This window comes from Taudactylus pleione, unplaced genomic scaffold, assembly GCF_031769625.1.
Source record: "Taudactylus pleione unplaced genomic scaffold, aTauple2 ptg000040l, whole genome shotgun sequence".
Classification (NCBI taxonomy): domain Eukaryota; kingdom Metazoa; phylum Chordata; class Amphibia; order Anura; family Myobatrachidae; genus Taudactylus; species Taudactylus pleione.
Genome location: NW_028284442.1, coordinates 27,354,420 through 27,379,223, shown reverse-complemented (window position 1 = coordinate 27,379,223; position 24,804 = coordinate 27,354,420). Strand labels below are relative to the sequence as shown.

The 24,804-nt window shown below is 44.9% G+C and overlaps 1 protein-coding gene across 1 annotated transcript in view; it reads right to left on the bottom strand.

Annotated features, from left to right (window-relative positions):
• DPH1 (diphthamide biosynthesis 1) overlaps nucleotides 1-24,804 on the bottom strand; it is a 279,881-nt gene that overhangs the window by 62,454 nt on the left and 192,623 nt on the right. Inside the window, exon 6 of the mRNA XM_088453866.1 lies at nucleotides 10,506-10,627. Coding sequence (XP_088309992.1) covers nucleotides 10,506-10,627 — 122 coding nt within the window. The remainder of the gene's footprint in view (nucleotides 1-10,505; nucleotides 10,628-24,804) is intronic.

Below are 24,804 nucleotides of genomic sequence, written 5' to 3'. Positions count from 1 at the left end.
TTTTTCCACAAAAATTCCAGTGGTTTGCATGTGGAAAAGCGTTTTTAAACAATAGTTTGCATGTGGAATAGTTTTTAAACAACATGCAGATATAGCTACAGAGCCCTGGTTCCACAATGCACCATTATTTACTTTCACAGGCCACCCTGCATTTCTCCCTATTTTTTTTTGTCCAGATCGAAAAACTATTTGGTTGCCACAGTGCTAAAGACTGAAAATAGGTACAAACCAGTAGGGTGATGTTGTCTGCAGGATCAATAGGGAAAAACAATCAGGACCTGCAGATTATCCTTGGAGAGTGTGAGTTAGGATGAAACGAGTTTGTGTTGTGGGATCAGATAATCATATGGGTGGAAGACTGCCATACAGCAGACGATAACCTATAATATAACATTGATCAGAGTATATCCACTTTACAGGTGTAGATTATAGAAGAAAACATCTGTATAGTATACTTTATATCAATGTATATAAAAATTAAGATACTGATCAGAGCTGGCTTAAGACCCCATGGTACCCTACACAACTTGTTTGGACCCCTTACCACCATCCATTTGTCAAAACAACAGCAACAACACCAAAAACAACATAAAATGTGTTAGGCTAATCCGGGCTGTTCAATGCTTGCTGGCCCCTAGGCAGGAACCTAGGGTGCGTAGGGAGTGATCCGGCTATGGTATGGATAAATAAAATATTATTACACACACATATATATATATATATATATATATATACATATATATATTTATTTTATAGTTCTCAGATTACTTATTTAGACCTGAACAAGGATCAACCACTAAAATTGATGGAGCTAGGCTACTAAGTGCTATTAGGACTTTGACATACCTTTTACTTTTTTCCCACCATGCACACTTCCATCTGTGACCACGTCATCGCTAAATGTGACGCGCGATGTTCTGCGCAGCATTTGTATTACAGAGCAGAATGCGGGGAGGGAACCGATAGTGTGCTAGGCAGTCAGCTTGGCTAATTTGCACAAAACGACGGTCACCGCGCACCCGGGTATTGTTTTCCTTCGCGAGTCACCCACTGCTATGCCCAGGATGCCCCCACAGGTGTGGTTGAAGTGGATGATATTGCATATAATGGGTGAAACGTATGCATGCTTCTTGGCAAGCTTCCATTAATTTGACTGTAATGTGTGAATCATGGCTGTCGCAAGAGGCGGAGGGACAAGAATTGGAAATTCTTCTGTAACTTATTAAATGAACATTATATAATTTTTCTGTTTTCATTTAATCTACATAGTTTAAAGCGCTGCATTAGCTTCAGATAGCTGTTCCCTAATGGAGCTACAGTTGTGCAACCAGCAATTTGATATCGCTTAGTGAAAAGAAAAAAAAAAAATACTCTATTTTAGAAGCCATCAAGAATTTTCTACAAATTGCCATATGTTCATTCAGCGAGCTTCTAAAATCTTGCATTTTAAAAGATTATTGGTTAACTAAGATATTTTTGCCCGCTGTATAGTAATCGATGGCACCAAATATGAATGTATATAATAACATAATAGCATGATATTGAGAGTCAGAGGCTTTCACGCAGCAGCAGTCCCCCATACCACAGATAAAACAGTAGAATAAACCCTCATCTGTACCGAGCATTTATAATATTAGCTGACAGCATACAAATTATAATTTTCCATTAAATGGCATATAGCAAGAACATGTGACAGGCGGTAGAGGCGATACTTCAGCTCGCAGAAATTGCTGTGCTTTTAGAGCCTGAGAGATTTTACGCATTACATCTCTTGCAGTTGCTTTATGAATGACTGAAGTTCCTGTTTTGCTATATTGCCTGATTACAATGTAGTACAAAACGTCATATAATAATGAGCATACTTCCCCTGTGTACCTCCGGAAAGTTGTAAGCACCATCCCAGCATATGTCTTTTACCCCTTGTGCTGCTGTATGATTAATGGATAAAATAAACTAAATGTAATAGATGGGAGAAGGCGAGGAGAGTGGAGAGGAACGCAATTATTTTTACCATTAAATAGGCGCTGCAATGTAATTTATTTTTTTCCAATAGCCTTTCACCCTCTAACATAATGATAGTAATACGAAGCAGCTCTGCATGGAATCCTAAGCAAATAGGTTGGTGATTTTTAATGGTAACTTGGCCACTAGGTGGCAGAGTTCTGTTACAGTTTATGCATTCTGTTTAAAGAGTTTATGTACTCCACTTGTATAAAACGCCAAAATCCGGTCCTGACGGCAATAAGAGAAGATCAACAGGGGGCAATCAGTGTCGGCAGCATCTGATTGGTTGAAAGCCGAAAAAAATGGCAAGTGATCGGTGATCGTGGCTCGCAGTCATGTGCAGCTCTGTTCAACACTGAGAGCACCCGTCTTTGAAATTTCGCCCAGCTGATCCATCTCAAAGCAGTCATGGCATTTCCATTAATGAAAGAGGAGTAAAACAGCCTAATAATTATATTACTGCAAGTGGCCCAGCAGCTATACCAAGAAGATATTTAAAACTTAGAATCCTATGTATGTAATTTGACAAAACATATACACAACATCTCTTCTCTTTGAAGCCCAGTCTGAACAATGAGATAGCAAATGTACTTCTGAGAACGCAAGAAAAACAACATTTCAATAGACAGAAGTTTAACTTCTCACCACTGTATATTCATTTTATTAGTTCACTGCTCAACCAGAACTAACTTTATGCAAGAACAGTCCTCAGAAATAAAACATCATGCTCTGGGTACCATCAGCATTTCCCTACAGCAGGAAGACATGAATGAACTGATTACGTAAACTTTTTAAAATGGATCAGATCGCCAAGGATCCATACATACACTGAAAGCACAAATGTGTTGATTTAGGGTGTAGCCAGAGCACTTCTTCTCAAGAACAAAACAAGAATAAAACACAGCTGGGAAATTATTCTCTGTACGTGATAAGAATAAGGTTGTACACCTAAATTGTTTAGCTTGAGCTATTGTTAGTATGATGTTTTGGTACGCAACAGCAGTAATCTAATTACAATATTATGTGTTTTTTTCTTCTCTCACTTATCATTTAAAGCTCAGATTCCTCACTGCTCCTTTCTTGCAGGTCCTGTGTCTGTTCTACCCTTAGGCAAGAAAAACAGAACCACTGTCCTGGGTCACCCAAGTCACTCAAAAGTCTAAAACCAAAACAACATAGTGCTCCCTGAAGGAGAGAGGACATCATCTAAAATTCCTATTCAAGTAATCTATTATAGTATTGTATGGAGTTCCTCTCATAGAATATCCGTGACTTTCAGTTTTGTCATTTCCAATGCATGTGGGAACAGCGGTTTGCTGCTGACATTGCTAAATAATAACATGTTTGTACCTGAATTAGTTCAAGAAAATGTAGTTGCAAAAAAAAAAAAAAAAAAATTCTGCCTACACAGTAGTACATTTGACACTGAATTTAATCCTGGACTCAAGGCACAAATGGAAAATTAACATAGGAAATGGCATATTTGAGAGGGATGTAGTTTAAATCCCGGCTGTCAGGATGCCGGCGGTCAAAATGCTGGCACCGGAATCCCGAAACCAGCATCCCGACGGTAAGTAGTGGAGTTAGGGGGAGGGTAGGGGGTTAGGCGCTACGGGGACAGTAGGTGCGTACACACGTAACGATTTTGTTTGACGATATGAACGATAACGATTAGTTCATCGTTTTGTCGTTCATGTCATTTACTTTTTTGGAATGGACGATGAACAATGCACGTTCCCGTCTGGACGATGAAAGTTTAATTTCATCGTCCATTCGGACTGTCCTACTTGATGATTTAGTTGGTGAAATCGTTCATACTTTACCGTTCGAACGATAAACGATGGCCACACATACCCGCGCTTCGAGAGGCAGAAGACGTAACGCCAATGCAGACATATGTAAAGAACTTCTAAACGGTAAGTACCTCTCCCTCCCCCCCCACTGACCACCAATGCTAGGGGCCACTTGTGCGTGATGGTGGGGGGCCGTGGGGATGGCTGTCTACACTGCAGCAAGGGGGAAAAGAAAAGGGACATGGATGCCTGCACTGCAGGGGGGGGAGAAGGGGGACATGGATGCCTGACTGCTGAGGGGGGAGAGAAGGGTGACATGGATGCCCGCACTGCTGAGGGGGGAGAGAAGGGGGACATGGCTGGCTGCACTGCTGAGGGGGGAGAGAAGGGGGACATGCATACCTGCACTGCTGAGGGGGGAGAGAATGGGGGCATGGATGCCTGCAATCCCCGGGGTGGGAGAGAAGGGGAATATGGCTGTCTGCACTGCTGAGGGGGGAGAGAAGGGGGACATGGCTGGCTGCACTGCTGAGGGGGGAGAGAATGGGGGCATGGATGCCTGCAATCCCCATGGTGGGAGAGAAGGGAGACATGGATGCCTGCACTGCTGAGGGGGGAGAGAAGGGTGAAATGGATGCCTGCACTGCTGAGGGGAGATATATATAATATATTGTACACAAACACCGGCGTCTATAACCTTGAATACACACAATAATGATGAGGGTGGGAGCATTTTATGGAGCATTTATGGGGGCAGTGCATGAAAGCATTATGGCCAGTGGTGTACTGTATATAAGTGGGGCATTGCATGAGTCCATTATGGGCTTAGGAAAAGGTCTGCTATATAAGGGAATAATACATGGTTATACTGCATAATGTTGATCTGCCAACAAATTTGTTACGTACCTATTGTTTTTTGAATATTTTTGTGTTTTTTTTTCACAGAAATGGCTGGTAATAGAGCGTTCTGGACAGGATTCCTGGATTTATACAGAGCCAATGAGTGCCTGTGGAACATGCGCCTAAAGTCTTACTCAGATCGGACAAAGAAGAACCAGGCATATCAAAAATTACTCATGTATTGCAGAACCCTAGAGCCAAACTCAGACATAGCGTCGGTGAAGCAAAAAATTAACAATTTCCGAACAGCGCTTATGAGGGAGCACACAAAGTACATCAAGTCCAAATGTTCCGGAGCAGGGACGAAAGAGGTACAGAAACTATCGTTATGGGATTATGATATACTCAGCTTCGTCTTGGAGGAGATGCCGTCAATGAGCTCGCTGGATGAGGACGTGGAGGATCCTTATCAGGAATCGGAGAGCCAGGATGTTGTAAGTTATTTATATTCCATTTTTATTTATCCTTTTTTTGGTATAAAAATAAATACCTTTTCCTTCAACAATGTCTGAATTTTGGGAATATCGTCTGCACTATTTAGATGACTTTCAACTTGTGTTATATTTCATAATTAATGCCTGGATGATAGGGGTAACAAGCCACAAGGTACAAAGGTAACACAAGGTGACACGGTACAAAGGTAACACAAGGTGACACGGCACAAAGGTAACACAAGGTGACACAGGGTACAAAAGTAAGAAAGTAACACAACGTACAAAGGTAACACAAGTTGACACGGTACAAAGGTGACACAAGGTACAAAGGTAAGAAGGTAACACAAGGTACAAAGGCAAGAAGGTAACACAAGGTACCAGTGGCGTAACTTCATCCCAGGTGCCCGGAGGCAAGATAAATGTTGGTGCCCCCCCCAAATTAAAATGTACCACCCCCCCAGCACCTATGCCAGCCCCAGCTGCCGCCGCCCCCCCCATGCAATTCCTTTTATACAATGCCCCCAGTAGTGGTCCCCCTACGCAGTGCCCGCCTATGTAGTGCACCCCAGTAATGGTCCCCCTATGCAGTGCCTCCAGTAGTGAGCCCCCTGTAGTGAGCCCCCGGTAGTTGCCCCCAGTAGTGAGCCCCCTGTAGTTGCCTCCAGTATTGAGCCCCCTGTAGTTGCCCCCTGTAGTGAGCCCCCTGTAGTTGCATCCAGTAGTTGCCCCATGTCATGAGCCCCCAGTAGTGAGCCCCCTGTAGTTGCCTCCAGTAGTGAGCCCCCTGTAGTTGCCCCCTGTAGTGAGCCCCCAGTAGTGAGCCCCCAGTAGCTGCCCCCCCCCCGTGCGCGCACACACAAAAAAAAACCAAAACACTTACCTTTATCCCCGCTCCAGTGCTGCTGCCGTCCATCCCCGGCGTCCGCTCCTCGGCACCATGGGAGTGACGTCATTACGTCACTCGAATATGGCACTGCGGGACCCGGAAGACGGAGATCACTCCTGAGCTCCGTCCCTGGCACTATGGGAGTGACGTCATGATCTCACTCCCATAGTGCACTGACCCAGAAGACGGAGGCAGCTTCGTCCTCTGGCTGCCGCCGTGGGTTTGAATAGGAGCCGGGCGCCCGCTGGTAACACACTCAGCGGGCGCCCGGCAAATGGAGGGTGCAGGGGATGCTACCGCACCCCCTGCACCCTCCGTAGTTACGCCAATGGAGGTGGAGCGCCGATCAGCGGCGCTCCTTCTCCATGCAGCTTCCGGGGACAATGGAGCCAGGTGCCCCCTTCAGGGCTGGCGCCCGGCGGCAAATGACTCCATTGTCTCCGGGACTTCCGCCACTGCAAGGTACAAAGGTAACACAAGGTACAAAGATAAGAAGGTAACACAAGGTACAAAGGTGACACAAGGTAACAAATGTAACACAATGTGACAAAACCTGACACAAGACGTAACAAGGTAACAAAAGGTAGAAGGTAACACGTAACAAGCTTCCGACCAAAAAATAATGCCTTCATTTACAACTTGGATGACAGGGGCAACAAGCCTCAACAAATCCTGGAAGGTCTCTTCGTCCATCCGTAAGAAATTCCGGTAATCATCCGGATTATTCTCATATATCTCTGTCAAGAGGGGCACATGCGACATGGCATCCCTCCGCAACAGCCACTCTTTTTCCCAACAAGAACGAGGCCATCTCCTCCTCCTCTCAGCCCTTGTCCTCTCAGACAACATGACGACTCCAGCATAAGCCACCAAAATACTATGACTTATGGGATCCATCACAGAAGCACAAATAACGCACTTTGAAAAAAAACAAGCCAAAAACAAAGCCGAGCAAAACAGCTATGCAACAACGTTTAGCAGGTATAAACCACACCAAACTAGCCACAGAGCATAAATGCAGAGTTTTAAAATGGCCACCACCTTTTCATCCTTTCAGGATAGCCCCTCCCACCATCCCCAAGCATTTACACATTTGCCAACCCTTTGGAAAGAAGTGGACCAATCACTGGATTTTCCTTAACTTCATTAGCATGCTAACGATATCGTTCATCGTTGATAAAATTGTTCATTTTATTACACAAAATCGTAAAATCTATTTTTTAAGGGAATATCTGAAGGAAAATCGTTAAACAAAATCATTGGACACACAAATCGTTACGTGTGTACGCGCCTTTAGGGTTAGGTACTAGGGGGGAGGATTAGGTTTAGGCTTCGGGGAGGATGGTTAGGTTTAGCAGTAGGGTTAGAATACCTACCGACAGGTGTCGGTATCCTAATCCTGTCATGATTCCAGCTAAAGGAACTGACCGCAGGCATTCTGTACCCAACCCACTTGAGATGCTCACATTTTGTGAGACAATGAATTGCTCCTGAGGTTCCTCTTTTGCCTCTTCCATATGCAAATGAAATCTGGAGCCATGCTCAATGATCAAAAGCAGATGCTCAAGAGTCTAAGCATATATGGGAAGAAGCTGCAGCTCCTAATGTGGCCTAACCAGCGGTTATTATCCAAGATAATGTTTAACAGTTTTTGAACGCTGGTAAAGACTATTTATTTGTTTTACCACACATATGCATGGCCAATCAGACTAAACCTGGCTCAATATGCTAGAATGATAATAAGAGGACTACACATACGGGCCAATTACGGTCATATTCGGCACGCCTTGTGTGTTTATTCCCGATGATCAGCCTTTACACTTTGATAGAATAATCGCAGCCTGGAGCACATCTTGGTCAAAGCTATACATAAATGTAATGTAAACTAGCTTTTAAAGCAGTTTTATTGGTTATAAATGCATGCGCTTGGACACTAGCTCATATATATAGTTGTCCTGAATACAGAAAGAATAATTTCACACTCTCTAATAATAATATTCTCTAATACAGGTTTACATATTACTCATTACATTGGTTATTTTAAAAAAAACTATTTTTGTTGGCTATTTATTTATTTTATCTCACTGTAGATTCCATTATGAATCAAAGAATCTCTGGAGGGGCGATCACTATTCCTCTATGAAAAGACAGAAAATAAGCAGAGTAACAGGTACCTGGCAGTATCTCCATATAACATAGCCTATACAATGGAACAGCAGCATTAGCAAAATGTCATTCCTAACAGTTTGTGCCGAACATTCTAACAGAGGAATTATAAGCAGGGTGCTCATTACTATACTATATTCAACACACTGCAGTAACGTAATTATGTGTATTGTCTTCATGCCCATTGTAGCACTCAGTGGAATATATTGGCATGCTTAAAATTAAAATGAGATTCTAACTTCAAATAAATATAAATGAAAATTACTGGATTGGTGTTGGGAAACGCAGTTAACCAAAGTTAATAATAATCATTCCAAATGCATTAAAAAGAGAAAAGAAAACAAAATAAAAAAACAAGAAAGCTATACTTATTGAACAATATGTTAAAACCATACAGTAGCTATTAAAAGTAAACCTTTTGACATTTTTCAATTTTTTTTAGACCATGAACTCAAAAGCACAAATCAGGGAAAGAATTTAAAAAGATTTCCAAAATCTTTCATATCCCCTGGGGCAAGGTCGAGTCCGCCATAAAGGAATGTAGAGAATAAGGCACAATGGTCTATCTAGAAAAAGGGAGCCTTCCAAAACTGAAATCCATGGATGGAAGGCATCAAGGGGTCTGTGATAACAGAGACAGTTACAGTATTCCGTGACAGAGATTGGAGAAATTGTCCAAAGAATAGGCCAGCCTCTGATTAAACTGCACGGGTAGGTGGGGGGCAACCACACACACATCACCAACCACGGAGGAACAAACAATATTATACACTAGCCAAAAACTCACATGGAATCTGACCTACAGTGTGCTGGACTCCGGTACCAAGTGCTCTCACGAGACCAAGAATTTACTTTTTGGCCTCAACATCAAGTGTTATGTTTGTCACAAACGAATATTGCTCATCATTATTAGAAAACAATCCCTACTGTGAAGCATGGTGAAAGCAGCATCATGCTATGGGGATTATTCTTTACATTAATTGTCAAAAAAGAGGGCAAAATAGACGAAGCAAGGTAAAGACATCTTTGGAGGAAAATCCTGCTGCTGTCTACAAGAGACCTAAGACTTGTGAGATGACTTGTACAACGGTCCACATTTAGGGTTGCCACCCTTCCTGTATGTTACAGGATTGTCCCGTAATTGAAAGGGACATGCTGCGTCCTGTATTAATGCAATATAGGACAAAGTTTGTCCCGTTTTTAGGTTTTGTCAGTGTCATCACCGACCAGACCTGTGTTCTGGTATCGTCTGTTAGAGACGCTGCCTCGGTTTAATGCCGGACCACCAGCCAACAGCTGTCAGGCACTAGGACCCAGCTGCTCTTCACGCTGTGAAGTATTGCCCTTTGCCGCCATGCTGAGGGGGAAAAATTTCTCCCATTGCAGTCCTGCTGAGGGGTACTAACGTCACCCATTTCAGCATGCAGCACATAGTATTTTTTTTTTCTATATTTGGGTGGAGGGATTTGGCTATGCCTCCCCATCCTCTATTTAAGAGAGGTGGCAAACCTACCCACAGCATACATATCAAACACACAATCTATTGGTAAACATATATTATATATATATATAATTATATATATACATATATACATATGTCTGTTATATAATGTATATAACAGTCAACGCCCAGCCCCTGCGATCATAAATTAAGTGAGAAGTCCAGGAGCAGAGTATTTTGTACCAGGTGGAAGGGGTCATGTTGGAGGGTAGGTAAATGCAGGGCCGTAGCTAGGGTAGTGCGGCTGGTGCCATCGCACAGGGCACCACAGGTCAGGGGGCGCTGTTTGGGCCTGTCAAATTTCTGTTTATTATCATTCTTGCTTGTAGCTTCCTCTTATTTCATCCCCAGCATCTCCTGGCCTCTCCTATCTCTTCCCTGGCCCTTCCCCATGAAGCCAAGGCCCTTTTTGGGAGCATTATGTCGCTTTGAAAAATGAGGGGGGCGTCAATGCTCTTTCTGGCACAGGGCACCAAAAAGTCTAGTTATGGCTCTGGGTAAATGTATATAAAAAAGCTCCTACCAAGTGTGAACACAACTTTGAGGGTGAGGTGGGTACATACTTATGTTATTTTGTGCCGAGCACTGGTGACAATATTTCCACTTATTATATGTATTAAATGGAATGGAGAGAAACACTTCATTAATAATTACTTTTACATAGCACAATACTCCCATCAGTAAAGGACCTCATTTGCATGCATTTACTGTTTTAAAGCCTGAAATCCCAGTATGCAGGGAGAGTGTTTTATCATTAACATGGTTAATGGTGCAAGTTTCACAATGCAATTCAGATACAGCTAAAAAGACTATTTACTTACACAACAGCATCCACAGACGTCTCAAGTCGTGGGGAAGTGCAGCCCAGAATTTCCCCTGGTGACAGTGGCTTACTCTGTGGGATGATCACCTTGTACTCAGAGCGCAGAGCCTGCACAGCTGCCTGAGGATTTAAGCAAAGACCAAAAAGCGGGGTTTATGTTTAGTCTAGACTGGCATTTATTTAAAGCCGTGAGCAAGAAAAAAAAACGTGCATTAGTATAAAATGTAAGCAATGTATATAGTAAATGCCCTTTTACTGCAAACTACTGTAAAAACATCCCTAAAATGCAGAAATCCACATAAATCAGCAATGAATTATCACACTACTAGAATCTCTTATCCCAACCAAAACTCCACTTGTAATGTGAGATAACGCGCAGGCCTGAGAACCGACATCAAAGAATACCCGGGAGATTTAAACCCAGTATCGGAGATATGAGAGTCCAAACTGAGCACTACTAAACTACGGTTAAGCACAAAAGATAAGACGTATAAGGTGTCCCAAGAAGATTACTCTGCGTATTTAACGGATTATAAATAAAAGCTGCCTTTCATGTCTCACCTGTGTGAAAGCGAACCAGTTATGCCCACACAAAACAATAATAATTACTTTACAACATCAAGAAAGGACTTATCTCGTTGTCTGTGTACAAAAAAACATTTGTAATTACCATTTTACTGCTTTCCTCAAAGCGGTCTCCAATCTTCCTAGTAATATAAGCAATGCGTGTGACAGGGATAAAGCAGATACTTGTGGAACAGAGGGGTGGACCAGTTGTTCTTATGTACTGTACTCCTGTACCTGTCATATGGACACATACTGTATTTGGCCAAACAAATGACGGGGAGACAAAAAAGATCTTTGTTTCACACATTACAGTCTATTTTGTTTCTAATTTACAGACCGATATGGTGAGAAAAAAGCAGCTGCAGATATAAAATGTATAAAATATACTCTATGTAATTATATATATATCAGTCGCGTTACACATAACGCATGAGCGCTGAGTGACTCTGTAGCGCCGAGCAACTTTTGGTCCAACTTTGTACCTTCAAATGCATCTGAATGTGAATAGAATGCACAGGCAGCTTCTGCTGATTAAACTGATATGCGGCATTCATATGTTCTATATGTGACTGCAGGTGCATCTGCATGCGAAATGCTGTGTTACAGTGCCAGCGGCTGTGACACTAACGTAGCGTTTTGCATGCCACAGCATGGCGCGACTTGAAGGGCTGTTTAACGCACAAGGGGGCTAGTTGTATGTGTATATACAGTATATGATAAAGAAGGTTGAAGGATAGTGGACAAGTCAGTATCCCAAATTATTTCACATATAATAACTACTAAAAATTGCAATTCAAATTTGTGCTCCCTGAGTCAAAATTCTGCCCAGTGCACTCCGTCGTGAGGTTCGACCAGGACCCCAACCACTCCATTAGGCATCCCAGACCAATTGCTACCACTCTGTGAAGTTTACATCCAAATTCATCCAGTGGGAGGGTCAGAACAGGACCCCCGGGTCAAAGTTCTGCCAGCATACACCAATGGGAGGTCCCACCGGGACCCTAACCCCACTAATATCCGGCCAGGATCCAAATGGACCACCTCACATTGGTTTCATCCCAATTGGTGCAGGTGTGTCCGAATGCATAACCGGACATGCAGACAAACAAACAGACCTATGGATTTTATATATAAGAGATTATATATATATATATATACATATATATATACACATATATATATGCACACACACATAAATACACACTTACGTACGTATATGTTACAGTACTGAAATGAAAGTGGCAAAATGTGTTCATAACTAACAAAGGTCATACGTTTTGCACTCATGATATGCTGTATTGTATTAAGATGCACTTGTTACCAGGCTCAGATATATGTGGTACGGTCACTTGGACCATGGCTGAGGATATTCTTAAGCCATTTTACTTTTTTCCTTAAATTTTTTTACAAATATGTATTAATTCTTACATTTATTTATTTGTTTAATACAAATAGGTTGCAGTGGACGGAAAGCTAAGCATGTGGAGACATTGACCGGTGGAAGGAGCATAAAAAAACTGGCCTTGGGACAGATAAATGTAAATCAAGGCATGCTTATTAACTACAAAGAATGGAGGCAGCCATTTTGAAAGCTTAAGCAATATTCAGCAAAATTGAGTCTATAAATTCAGTAGCAACTATTGATATCATGGAGGCACTTCCTTACCTGGTCGCCATTATGTGAGCAATACTAAAATTTATTAGAATGCAGGCTAATTATTCCAAGCAGATTGATAGGCTGCATTCTCCTAAATGCTGGATCAGCCCACAAAATGGCTGCTTCCCCTTTGCACACTTGAACTACTTTTTATATCATCTTTGTTATGCAAGATACAGTCCTATACCAACTACTGCTCTTTAGACAGGACATATAAAATGCAACCATGCCACAAAGTCTGAAATAGATATATTTTTTTAATTGACAACCATTTAGTTAAATGTTAGGTAATATAGAAACACTCTTTATGCCTCTCCTGGAGCTATAATCAGCAGAATATATATATATATATATATATATATATATATATATCTATCCAGACTACAATAAATAAATAAATAAAAATACTGGGCCATATTTCTAAATTTAACTCTGACCCTAAACTCTGCCAAATTTCTTCCACCTAATCATTGCTGATCCGCTGTAGCTCTGTGAATTTAAGGAGCATCCATCAACTTGTTGTGATAGTTCTGCAATTGCTGTTCAAAACAGATAACAGGACTCATTCGTTGAATTCAGAGGACAAAATAAAAGAATAATGGAGGCGTTCAGTTTGGTAAGATATAGAATGTCCGAGGGCTTCAACGTGGGCATGATGAAGCTCGTATAATACACATCCTCACAGCCAGATGGTTATTTGGAGCCAGAGGAGGATGAAGTGGAAGAGACATAGAAAACTGAATAAACAGTTAGACCAGGATTGATAGGAGAGGGAAATCCTGTCAGGACTGGGCCATCTTCTCCAGACTCCCATTAATCGTTCCAAAGAGACTGCTAATTTTCTTACAGGGGCAGAGACCAGGGGACTTTACTAGCTGTTTAGCTGGGCCTGGATTGACTGTGTGGGAGGGTGTAATGAGAGATCAAAGGATTCAGTTTTCCCATTGTGATTAAACGAGTAAACAATTTCCCCTTCTCTCTCCTCTGCAGTATGAAAAATGAAAGAGTTATAGAGTGATGTTGGAGCGATTACTGTTCAGTGGATAGAATTTGTCAACATCCATTTTAAAGCAGATGGTTGAGGACAGGGAAATAAACAACAAAATGATCACAATGTCCTTATTCTATAGTCTGCAGACAGAGCACAACCACCAGGGATTAAATACCGGACCGGTTCCACAAACTGTGAAAGCAATTTCCTTTGGCCAGGATGAGATTAATTCATATAGAAACTATTGGTCTGTTTCCATCATGCTCCGTCTCCGCTATAGAAATAGAAACTTTACATATGGATAGCAAGAATCAAGTGGGTCATGACTTGGGTTTATTAGTCACAAGAAATGGAAGAAATGTACAGTTAATTGTCACAAATGGAAACACTTTTTTTTAATTAAATGATAGCGCCCAATAATTGTCACCTTTTGCTGATGCATAAAAAATAAAGGGGATAAAATGCTGAAACTAACTCAATTAATGGCAGCATAAGTCAGTAGCGACTCCTGCCACGATTAGATGTTACATTTTCTGCCAAAATATTTTGCTTTTATTACATTGGTATCTGTGCCCATACAAAACGTGCTTTCTAATATAACATTTGTCAACGCCACAACAACTTCCTCAGTCTCCTATACCCGCTGCCTTGGTGTCAACCCTGGACTCCACCATTTGCTTTACTCCTCACATCCAATCTCTCTCGGGACTTGGCGACACTTGTATATCTGTGTGCGACTGAGTCTCTGAATCACATGCGGATTGCTACAATGCAGCAGCCACAGCTTTTTTCTACGCCAAGTTTAGATTACAGACTCCGTTGCTCACATATATACAAGTGTTCCATATTAAATTAATCAGCATAGTCTCCTGGTTCGCCCTAGTCGATTGGCGGCTATGGAGCAGTCACCACCCAATTTTTTATGACCTAATCTTTGTGAGCCTGTAAAACGTCCATTTCTAATGACATACACTAGTTTTGTAAGGCAGACACGGGTTCAGTGTGGACGGGGTCTACCCAGGAAAATCCCGGGCCCCAGGTGCTGTGTGAAAGGGGTCTGATCGACTATGACAAGGGTTGAAACCGTATTTGAAAACCCAGGTCAAACCCGGCATTTTAGTGAAAAAGGGCTATATGGGGACTTACAAATTAACAATATTACAAATAAAGTAAAGAGAGTCTGGGATGATAAGTTTTGTCTGATTTGATTATTTAGATGTTTTGGGAGGTTTATAGGAAATTCAGGTTTCAGTAGAAATGGAGCAATCCTGAGTATTTCCCATGAGAAAAGTCTATTTGCCGACTTATCCTAGAGGAAAATCAGTATGATATACCAGCCCGACACAGGTGGAAATCCTGAACGTCGGAAGGTAAGTATAAACGGACCTATTCTACCCCCTAAACCTCCCTTAGGGGTGCCTAACCCTAACCTCCCCAAGTGCCTAACCCTAGCCCGCCCTTCCCCGACGCCTAAACCTAAGTCCCCCGGGGGGTGCCTAACCCTAACCCCCCCTTCCCCTAACCTGACCCTAAGTCCCCCCCGGGAGCCCTAAACCTAACCCTCCCCACCCCCCGCGTGGCTGTCCGCAGCGGTGCCCGGCATCTCTTCGATTGGGATGCCGGGCGCCGGTCTCCCGGTGTCGGTAAAATTACAGGCGTCGAGAGTTCGACGCCTGTCATTTAACCCTTGCCGAGATTCAGCAGTCGGAAAGCCGGCGGTCGGCATTGCGTCCGCCGGCTTCCCGACTGTTTCCCCCTAGAGGGGGGCAAAGGGTGGCAGCAGCATGCACATTTTGACAACCATATGAGAATCCTTGAATTTGGGATGCGTTTATGATGCCAGCGGTTGCTATGCCGACCGCCGGCATCTCCACTACAGAATCCCGGCGAGGCTTAATTAACCTACGCCGGGAGACCGGCGCCCGGCATCCCGAGCGCAGACAGCCGCGGGGGAGGGGGGGGATTTTTAGGTTTAGGGTTCCAGGGAGGGTACTTAGGGGTAGGCACCCCCCCGGAGGTTAGGTTTAGGCGGCGGGGAAAGGGGGGGCTTGGTTTAAGCACCGGGGGGGGGGGTTTGGTTAGGGTTAGGCACCACTAAGGGAGGGTTATGGGGTACATTAGGTTAGTTGATACTTACCTTGTAGACGATCGGGATTTCCAACAATGTCGGGCTGCTGCTGCAGGGATTTGATAAATTTTTTTAGTTTACGCGGATCAGAACGATATATCGTACACATCGATTAGTCTGTTTGCCCAATCCGTTGTTCATTGCACGTGCAGTGCAGCAGACGGGACGATGCAATGAACAATGTGGTGCACATCGTGTAGTGTGTATGCAGGACCAACACGAACACACAATATATTGGACAATCGCAACTCTGTTTGGCACAGTTCTACATGATGATTGCATAGTGTATACAGGAGCAACAATTAATTGGAAACAATCTCTGGACCCAATATATTGTGTCATAATTCAGTAGAGTGCACAGTGTGCATAGTGTGTACGCTCTATATTGTTTATTCTGAGTTTTAGTGAAACTGGGATGACCATCACATAGTTTGTTACACCGTATAGCGTGTACCCAGATTTAGGCATTGTTATCCGTTGTATCAACTTTTTCTGGTCGTGAGCTGCGTTATCCACAATCTTCTCTTGTTACAACAGTTCTTTACCATACTCCACGTCTTCAGTGTAGTTTTGTTTCTCCATAATTCCCTACAGTTTTCCTGTCTATGAGGGAGCAACATGGATGGCCCTCTGTCGTTTCTTCGTCCTGATTCGGACACTCAGAGGGTCACTAAGGGGTCTAGTTACTAAGCAGTGTTAGGAGACAGAGTGAAAAGTGATAAAGTGCCAGCCAATCAGCTCCTAACTGTCATTTTTCAAACACAGCCTGTGAGATGGCAGTTAGGAGCTGATTGGCTGGCACCTTATCACATTTCACTCTGTCTCCTAACACTGCTTAGTAAATAGACCCCTAAGACGCATACTGATTGTCTGAAGCACTGTTTTGTGAATAAACTCTAATCACAGACACTTAAACTCTCTTCCTGAGATAGATTTGGCCCTGAAGTGTCCAAGTAGGTCTTCATATAAAATATAACCTATCTTTCCTTTTGAAGATCTCTAACTATATTATGAACGTCCGGTTATTTTATTTTAAATAGTCTAACTCTGAGAAAGGCCGCCTCAAACTATTCTCCTTCACTTATGGTCTTTTCTTTTTTTTTTTCAGCTGCTCTCTTGTAAATTTGCAATAACTACCTGGAAAGGTCGTATTTTCTACAGGCTATTTTTCTTCTCCTGGACTTCGTGACAAACGCCTTGCATAGGACTGATTATTTCTCTTGATATACAATAAAAATAGAGGAAATGTCTGACCTTTGTGTTATGATAGACCATGTGGCTGTTTGATTTGTACTGTGGTATATCAAAGTGGACGCCTCACCTGATGAAGAAGGCTGGATCCCTGAAAAAAGGCTTGATTTGATAAATTAGCTTTTATACCTGGAGATCAAGGGCCTTATTTACTAAAACATTGCAGAGCTATTAAACATCTTGGTGTCAGGAGCCCCCTTGCAGGTAAGCATAGGATCAGGCTATGGTGTGTTGTGTGCGGAGGGCTTTACCCGTCTTGGCCCTAACTGCCTCCAAGGTCATTTGTTTATGTCTTTCTTTAGCCCTTTTATTTGGTTTTCAGCTGCCTCCAAAGACTTGAACAAATATTCTTCACTAGCACATTAATCACTAAATGCTGACTGCTGGCAAGCTGAGAAGTGAAGGTCTGTATGTTCTCTCCTTCACGTCTCTGAAAAGTATCTATATTGCTGCAACTTGTACTTTAACCCTCTGACTGCCGCAGACAGAAGCCCAACTGTAAATATTTACAGAGATATCGCTTTTTTCCCCCAAGCACATGGGTTAAGGGATGGTCCAATGTATTTACCGAACATAAATTACAAACAGGTTATAATGTGTAGGGTCTAGGGTTATATACAAGCTGTCTACATGTCTTGATTGCTAACATCAATGGTATATTATGAAGCCCCTTTTTCAAGACGATGAGACGTAAAGACGCCTTTTCAATAAGGTTTGAAACTGATTTCTTTGAACAATGCCGGAGAATTGTGCCCTTGAAAATAAGGTTACATTTAATTAAATGTATACCTCTGCTGCATCCATGCTGTGTACAGTTGCATTTGTGTAATATACATTCTCTAGCACAGGGGTTCTCAATCAGTTTCCATCTGGGTACCCCGTGGCAGTCCATTTGTGTTGTTTGTACCCCATAACATTTGGAAAGCAATATATTTGTAATAAATATAATTGCCAATAGACAAAAGGTATAGACGTCTCTATATATAAAAGCAAGAAGTATATTATAGGCTAGATTAAAAAAAAAAAGACACAAGAAGAGAATAATTGTGTATACAGTATAACCTGTACATACCTGTATATATTACACACTGACTGGGTACGGGATGCCGGGCCTCTGGATCCCAGTGGCCAGAATCTCAACGCTGACATCCAGTCAGGGTTGGGATACCGACACCTGTTGTTCGGTATTGCAACCCTCCCCCTCTCCCTACCTTTAACTCTCCCTCCCCGGTGCCTAGACCAGACCTCCGCCCCTAGTGCCTAAACTTAACCTCCCCCAGTGGCGTAACTATAAATTTTGCCCCCCCTGCCAAAAAAATTTCTGGCGCCCCCCCCACCACGGCATTTTGGTAAAATAATTACAGGGCCATTTATACACAATTTGGCTCCCAGTGCAACAGTTAAAATGACCTCCCACCTCCCCTAGACAGCTTACAGTATTTTTCCTCCTTGTAGTAATGCCCCTTACACATTATGACACACCGTTATGCCCCTTACACATTATTCCACACACCATAATGCCCATTACACATTATGCCACACACTGTAATGCCTATTACCAAAGTGCCACTTACATATTTGCCCCCTGACACAATTTTATACCCCACAGTAAGGCTTCTAATTACTTATAAATTACCTGCTCGTTGTCAGGGGTTTCATGCTAGATGCACGTGGTTTCTGGGTTTCATGTTTGTTGCCAGGGGTTTCATGCTTGTTGTCAGGTGTTCCATACCCGTTGCCAGGGGCTCCATGATCATTGCCAGGGTTTTTACGCTCGTTGCCAGGAGTATAATATATATATATTTGGGAGTGTATGTAAATGGGGGCGCCGGTGCTACTTTGAATTCACAGAGCATCCCTGCTACTCACAGAGCATCCCTGCTAGTCACAGAGCATTCCTTCTAGTCACAGGGTATCCCTTCTAATTCACAGCACATCCCTGCTAGTCACAGGGCATCCCTCCCAGTCGTATAAAGCATCCTATACCAGCAGCATCCCTCACACTGCATTTATATGTACAGTACACCATGTATCACAGAGCACCAATCATCATCACCATAACGAGCATCCTGCACAGATCATCCCTCCCATACACAGAACACAAAAGCAGAGCATTGCTCCAGTACACCGAGACAGAGCATTGCAGCCTGCACACTGCAGCATCTGGTACACATCCAGTATCCTGAGCAGCCTGGGTGTGGGGGGTGTCAGGTTGTTGCCACTGCAGACCCATCGGCTCCTCCCACCGGTGTCTGACAGCCCCGAGGAAGAGGAGAGAGCCAGTATGAGTACCTGTCAGACAGCAGGAAGCGGCTGTACTCCTCGGCACAGTACAGCGCACACGGGAGCCCCTGGGGGCAGGGCCGATGCAAGGTTTCTTGGCACCCTAGGCATTTCTTCAACCTTGCACCCTACCCCCCTCTCGGATAGCTACACAAGCCCTTATACAGTGCCCCCAGTAGTAGTACCCCTATGCAGTGCCCCTTATATAGTGCCCCAGGTAGTGGTCCACCTATGCAGTGCCCCTTATATAATGCCCCCAGTAGTAGTACCCCTCATATAGTGAACCCAGTACTAACCCCACAGCAGTGCCCCCAGTAGTAGTCCCCCCCAGCAGTGCCTCCAGTAGTAGTCCCCCCCAGCAGTGCCTCCAGTAGTAGACCTCCCCCAGCAATGCCCCCAGTACTAGTCCCCCACCTATGCAGTGCCCCCAGCAGTAATCCCCACCTATGCAGTGCCCCCAGTAGTGATCCCACCAGTGCAGTGCCCCCAGTAGTGGTCCCACCAGTGCAGTGCCCCCAGTAGTGGTCCCGCCAGTGCAGTGCCCCCTGTAGTGGTCCCACCAGTGCCTCCAGTAGTAGTTCCCCCAGCAGTGACGCCAGTAATTGTCCCCCCAGAAGTAGTCCCCCCCAGCAATGCCCCCAGTAGTACTCCCAGCAATGCCCCCAGTAGTAGTCCCCCCAGCAGTGTCCCCAGTAGTAGTCCCACCAGCAGTGTCCCCCCCAGTAGTAGTCCCCCCCAGTAGTGTCCTCAACAATCAGCTTCTAACGATCATTTCAAAGTCTGTGCTAGATAAATGACAGAAGCTGATTGGTTGCTTTGGCCAACTTCTCTATTTTATCTCTCTCCAAGACGTAATAAATCTTCCCCTGTAAGATTTGACCAATATTGTAAGCAAATTGATCTCATCTCTTGATGAGACCGATTTATCAGCGATAAATGAAGATTGTACGTGTGTACACATGATACAATTCTCTGGCCGATCATAAAATTCTCAGCTGATCTGCTAGATAATTGTATAGTGTGTACCCAGTTTAAGTGTCTGTTCACTTGGATGTCCTGTCCCAACCGATGATTACAGAAAATTTTTCAAGGTCTCCTAGGATTACTGGTACTCCTAGTTGAGAACCACTGCTCTAACACGTCACATAAAAAGCAGAGAGGAGAGTAAGTTGAAATAAAAATATTCTTCACTCTATATCCAAGTTGCTACAGATCAATTCCCAACGCTGGCCTACAAAAGTTAAACAATCACCTACAGTAATTTGTTTGGTCGTCACATGGGACCATCGTGTCCACAGTAATCGGTTGATCTCCAAACACTTCTAATGTCCCCTTGGAGATATAATTCAGTCTTAGCACTGAGCCTTCACCCTTCTGGACAAAAGCAGATACTCATATTTTTAGGGGATCCCCTTACGCTCTTTTCCAGAGTTTTCTGCACTCCAAGACTGTTTCTTATCTCCTAGCTCTTGCTTTATCCAATTACTCCAACTTCATCATCTATAGATCACATTGCACGCACTAGGTATGACCAATACACAAGCCACCCCCCAATTGTAATAACTTGTTACAGGAAAGTATCTTCCATGGGTTGATCTCTTTCATATATGCACGAGACCTGGATTGCGACGGGCAATCCGTCGCTCCAGGTCTCGCATCAAAGGGGGCGTGCTGTCGATGTTGAGTGACAGCACGCCCCCTTTGGTGGGTGGGCCGGGGGGGTGGCTGCCCAGACGGAGGCGTTCCCATGAGAACGCCTACCGTCTGGGGGCGGCCCACTTGACATCACAAGTGATGTCAGTGGGAGAGCTTTCGGCTCTGTTTGAGCCAAAAGCTCTCTGTGGCTTGGGGACACGAGTCTCTACCACAAGGGCCTCGTCGCAAGCCCGATGGTCGCGATGGTCTTGACCATCGCAACCATCATCCTGGCCGCTCGCAGGAGGCCGCTCCATGAAATAAAAAAAAAGACGTCCTGATTCAAAGCGAGCGCTTAGTCAGAGCGTCCAGGTCACATTTTCCAGGTCTCCTGACAGGTGCACAGGTGTATTCATTACTGGCTGACACATTTTAAAAGACCCACAGGTGGAACTATTTATTTCCCTTGTGAATCTGTGAGGAGACCTGAAAAACATGCACTATTTGGGGTCCCGAGGACAGAGTTTGAGAACCTGTGGTATAGTGTGTACCCAGCTTTAGAAGCATGCTGTCACGGTCCCGCAATTAAAATAATACAACAGGATTAGAACCAGGGACCTTATACACTGTGAAGCAGCGTTCCTGCTGGCTGAGCCACAGCAGTTACTGTTTGTTCAGAGCTCTGTTTTGGACATGCCTGATGCTTCTGAGCTGTCCCTGATCTCTGCCCTCTTCCTCGCCACAGCCTACCTCCTGCAGGCTGTCAGCATATAAAGTAGGAAGTTAAGCCATTAATTGCTAGTTATAATTCCTGCTATTAACCCGGATTGTTTTGATCAAACAAAAAAACTGCTCTTAAGATTGACCATGGATAGTTTTGGGATTTTCATCGTCTGCTTCCTGCCACAAAACCGGACCACATTCTGACTTTGTTTAGTCTGCTGCTTGCCTTGAACCTGATCAGAACTGTAACCTTTTTTTTAGCCTGCTAATAGAGCTGAGGGAGGAGAGACCCTCCAAGTTATTGTCTAGTATAGAGCAAACACGTATGAACCCAAAATATACAAAATGTATTTCTAAGGTCTAGAGCACATAAGTCAAACATGCGGCCCTTACCTGTGAGGGGGAATGTGTGATGGTGCAGCATGACGCAGTGGGATCTGTGAGGGGGAAAGTGTGATGGTGCAGCATGAGGCAGTGGGATGTGTGAGGGGGAAAGTGTGATGGTGCAGCATGAGGCAGTGGGATGTGTGAAGGGGAAAGTGTGATGGTGCAGCATGAGGCAGTGGGATGTGTGAGGAGGAAAGTGTGATGGTGCAGCATGAGGCAGTGGGATGTGTGAGGAGGAAAGTGTGATGGTGCAGCATGAGGCAGTGGGATGTGTGAGGGGGAAAGTGTGATGGGACAGCATGAGGCAGTGGGATGTGTGAGGAGGAAAGTGTGATGGTGCAGCATGAGGCAGTGGGATGTGTGAGGGGGAAAGTGTGATGGTGCAGCATGAGGCAGTGGGATGTGTGAGGGGGAAAGTGTGATGGTGCAGCATGAGGCAGTGGGATCTGTGAGGGGGAAAGTGTGATGGTGCAGCATGAGGCAGTGGGATCTGTGAGGGGGAAAGTGTGATGGTGCAGCATGAGGCAGTGGGATGTGTGAGGAGGAAAGTGTGATGGTGCAGCATGAGGCAGTGGGATGTGTGAGGGGGAAAGTGTGATGGTGCAGCATGAGGCAGTGGGATGTGTGAGGGGGAAAGTGTGATGGTGCAGCATGAGGCAATGGGATGTGTGAGGAGGAAAGTGTGATGGTGCAGCATGAGGCAGTGGGATCTGTGAGGAGGAAAGTGTGATGGTGCAGCATGAGGCAGGAGGATGTGTGAGGGGGAATGTGTGATGGTGCAGCATGAGGCAGTGGGAGCTGTGAGGGAGAAAGTGTGATGGTGCAGCATGAGGCAGTGGGATCTGTGAGGGGGAAAAGTGTGATGGTGCAGCATGAGGCAGTGGGATGTGTGAGAGGGAAAGTGTGATGGTGCAGCATGAGGCAGTGGGATCTGTGAGAGGGAAAGTGTGATGGTGCAGCATGAGGCAGTGGGATGTGTGAGGGGGAAAGTGTGATGGTGCAGCATGAGGCAGTGGGATGTGTGAGGGGGAAAGTGTGATGGTGCAGCATGAGGCAGTGGGATGTGTGAGGGGGAAAGTGTGATGGTGCAGCATGAGGCAGTGGGATGTGTGAGGAGGAAAGTGTGATGGTGCAGCATGAGGCAGTGGGATGTGTGAGGGGGAAAGTGTGATGGTGCAGCATGAGGCAGTGGGATGTGTGAGAGGGAAAGTGTGATGGTGCAGCATGAGGCAGTGGGATGTGTGAGAGGGAAAGTGTGATGGTGCAGCATGAGGCAGTGGGATGTGTGAGGGGGAAAGTGTGATGGTGCAGCATGAGGCAGTGGGATGTGTGAGGGGGAAAGTGTGATGGTGCAGCATGAGGCAGTGGGATCTGTGAGGGGGAAAGTGTGATGGTGCAGCATGAGGCAGTGGGATGTGTGAGGAGGAAAGTGTGATGGTGCAGCATGAGGCAGTGGGATGTGTGAGGAGGAAAGTGTGATGGTGCAGCATGAGGCAGTGGGATGTGTGAGGGGGAAAGTGTGATGGTGCAGCATGAGGCAGTGGGATGTGTGAGGGGGAAAGTGTGATGGTGCAGCATGAGGCAGTGGGATGTGTGAGGGGGAAAGTGTGATGGTGCAGCATGAGGCAGTGGGATGTGTGAGGAGGAAAGTGTGATGGTGCAGCATGAGGCAGTGGGATGTGTGAGGGGGAAAGTGTGATGGTGCAGCATGAGGCAGTGGGATGTGTGAGGGGGAAAGTGTGATGGTGCAGCATGAGGCAGTGGGATGTGTGAGGGGGAAAGTGTGATGGTGCAGCATGAGGCAGTGGGATGTGTGAGGGGGAAAGTGTGATGGTGCAGCATGAGGCAGTGGGATGTGTGAGGGGGAAAGTGTGATGGTGCAGCATGAGGCAGTGGGATGTGTGAGGAGGAAAGTGTGATGGTGCAGCATGAGGCAGTGGGATGTGTGAGGGGGAAAGTGTGATGGTGCAGCATGAGGCAGTGGAATGTGTGAGGGGGAAAGTGTGATGGTGCAGCATGAGGCAGTGGGATCTGTGAGGAGGAAAGTGTGATGGTGCAGCATGAGGCAGTGGGATGTGTGAGGGGGAAAGTGTGATGGTGCAGCATGAGGCAGTAGGATCTGTGAGGAGGAAAGTGTGATGGTGCAGCATGAGGCAGTGGGATGTGTGAGGAGGAAAGTGTGATGGTGCAGCATGAGGCAGTGGGATGTGTGAGAGGGAAAGTGTGATGGTGCAGCATGAGGCAGTGGGATCTGTGAGGAGGAAAGTGTGATGGTGCAGCATGAGGCAGTGGGATGTGTGAGGGGGAAAGTGTGATGGTGCAGCATGAGGCAGTAGGATCTGTGAGGAGGAAAGTGTGATGGTGCAGCATGAGGCAGTGGGATGTGTGAGGAGGAAAGTGTGATGGTGCAGCATGAGGCAGTGGGATGTGTGAGAGGGAAAGTGTGATGGTGCAGCATGAGGCAGTGGGATGTGTGAGGGGGAAAGTGTCACCCGCGCACGCAGGGGGGTTTCTGAGTACCCAGAAACCCCCCCTGATGATCCAAAATTAATTTTTCAGAGACGGAGACAGCAACGTCTCCAACCTCTGTGGCTCCCTGCACTGTGAACACTGGCCTTTGAAGAGACCGGAGGCTAAAGAAGCCTCCGATCGCTTCAGAGGCCAGCGTTCCCAGT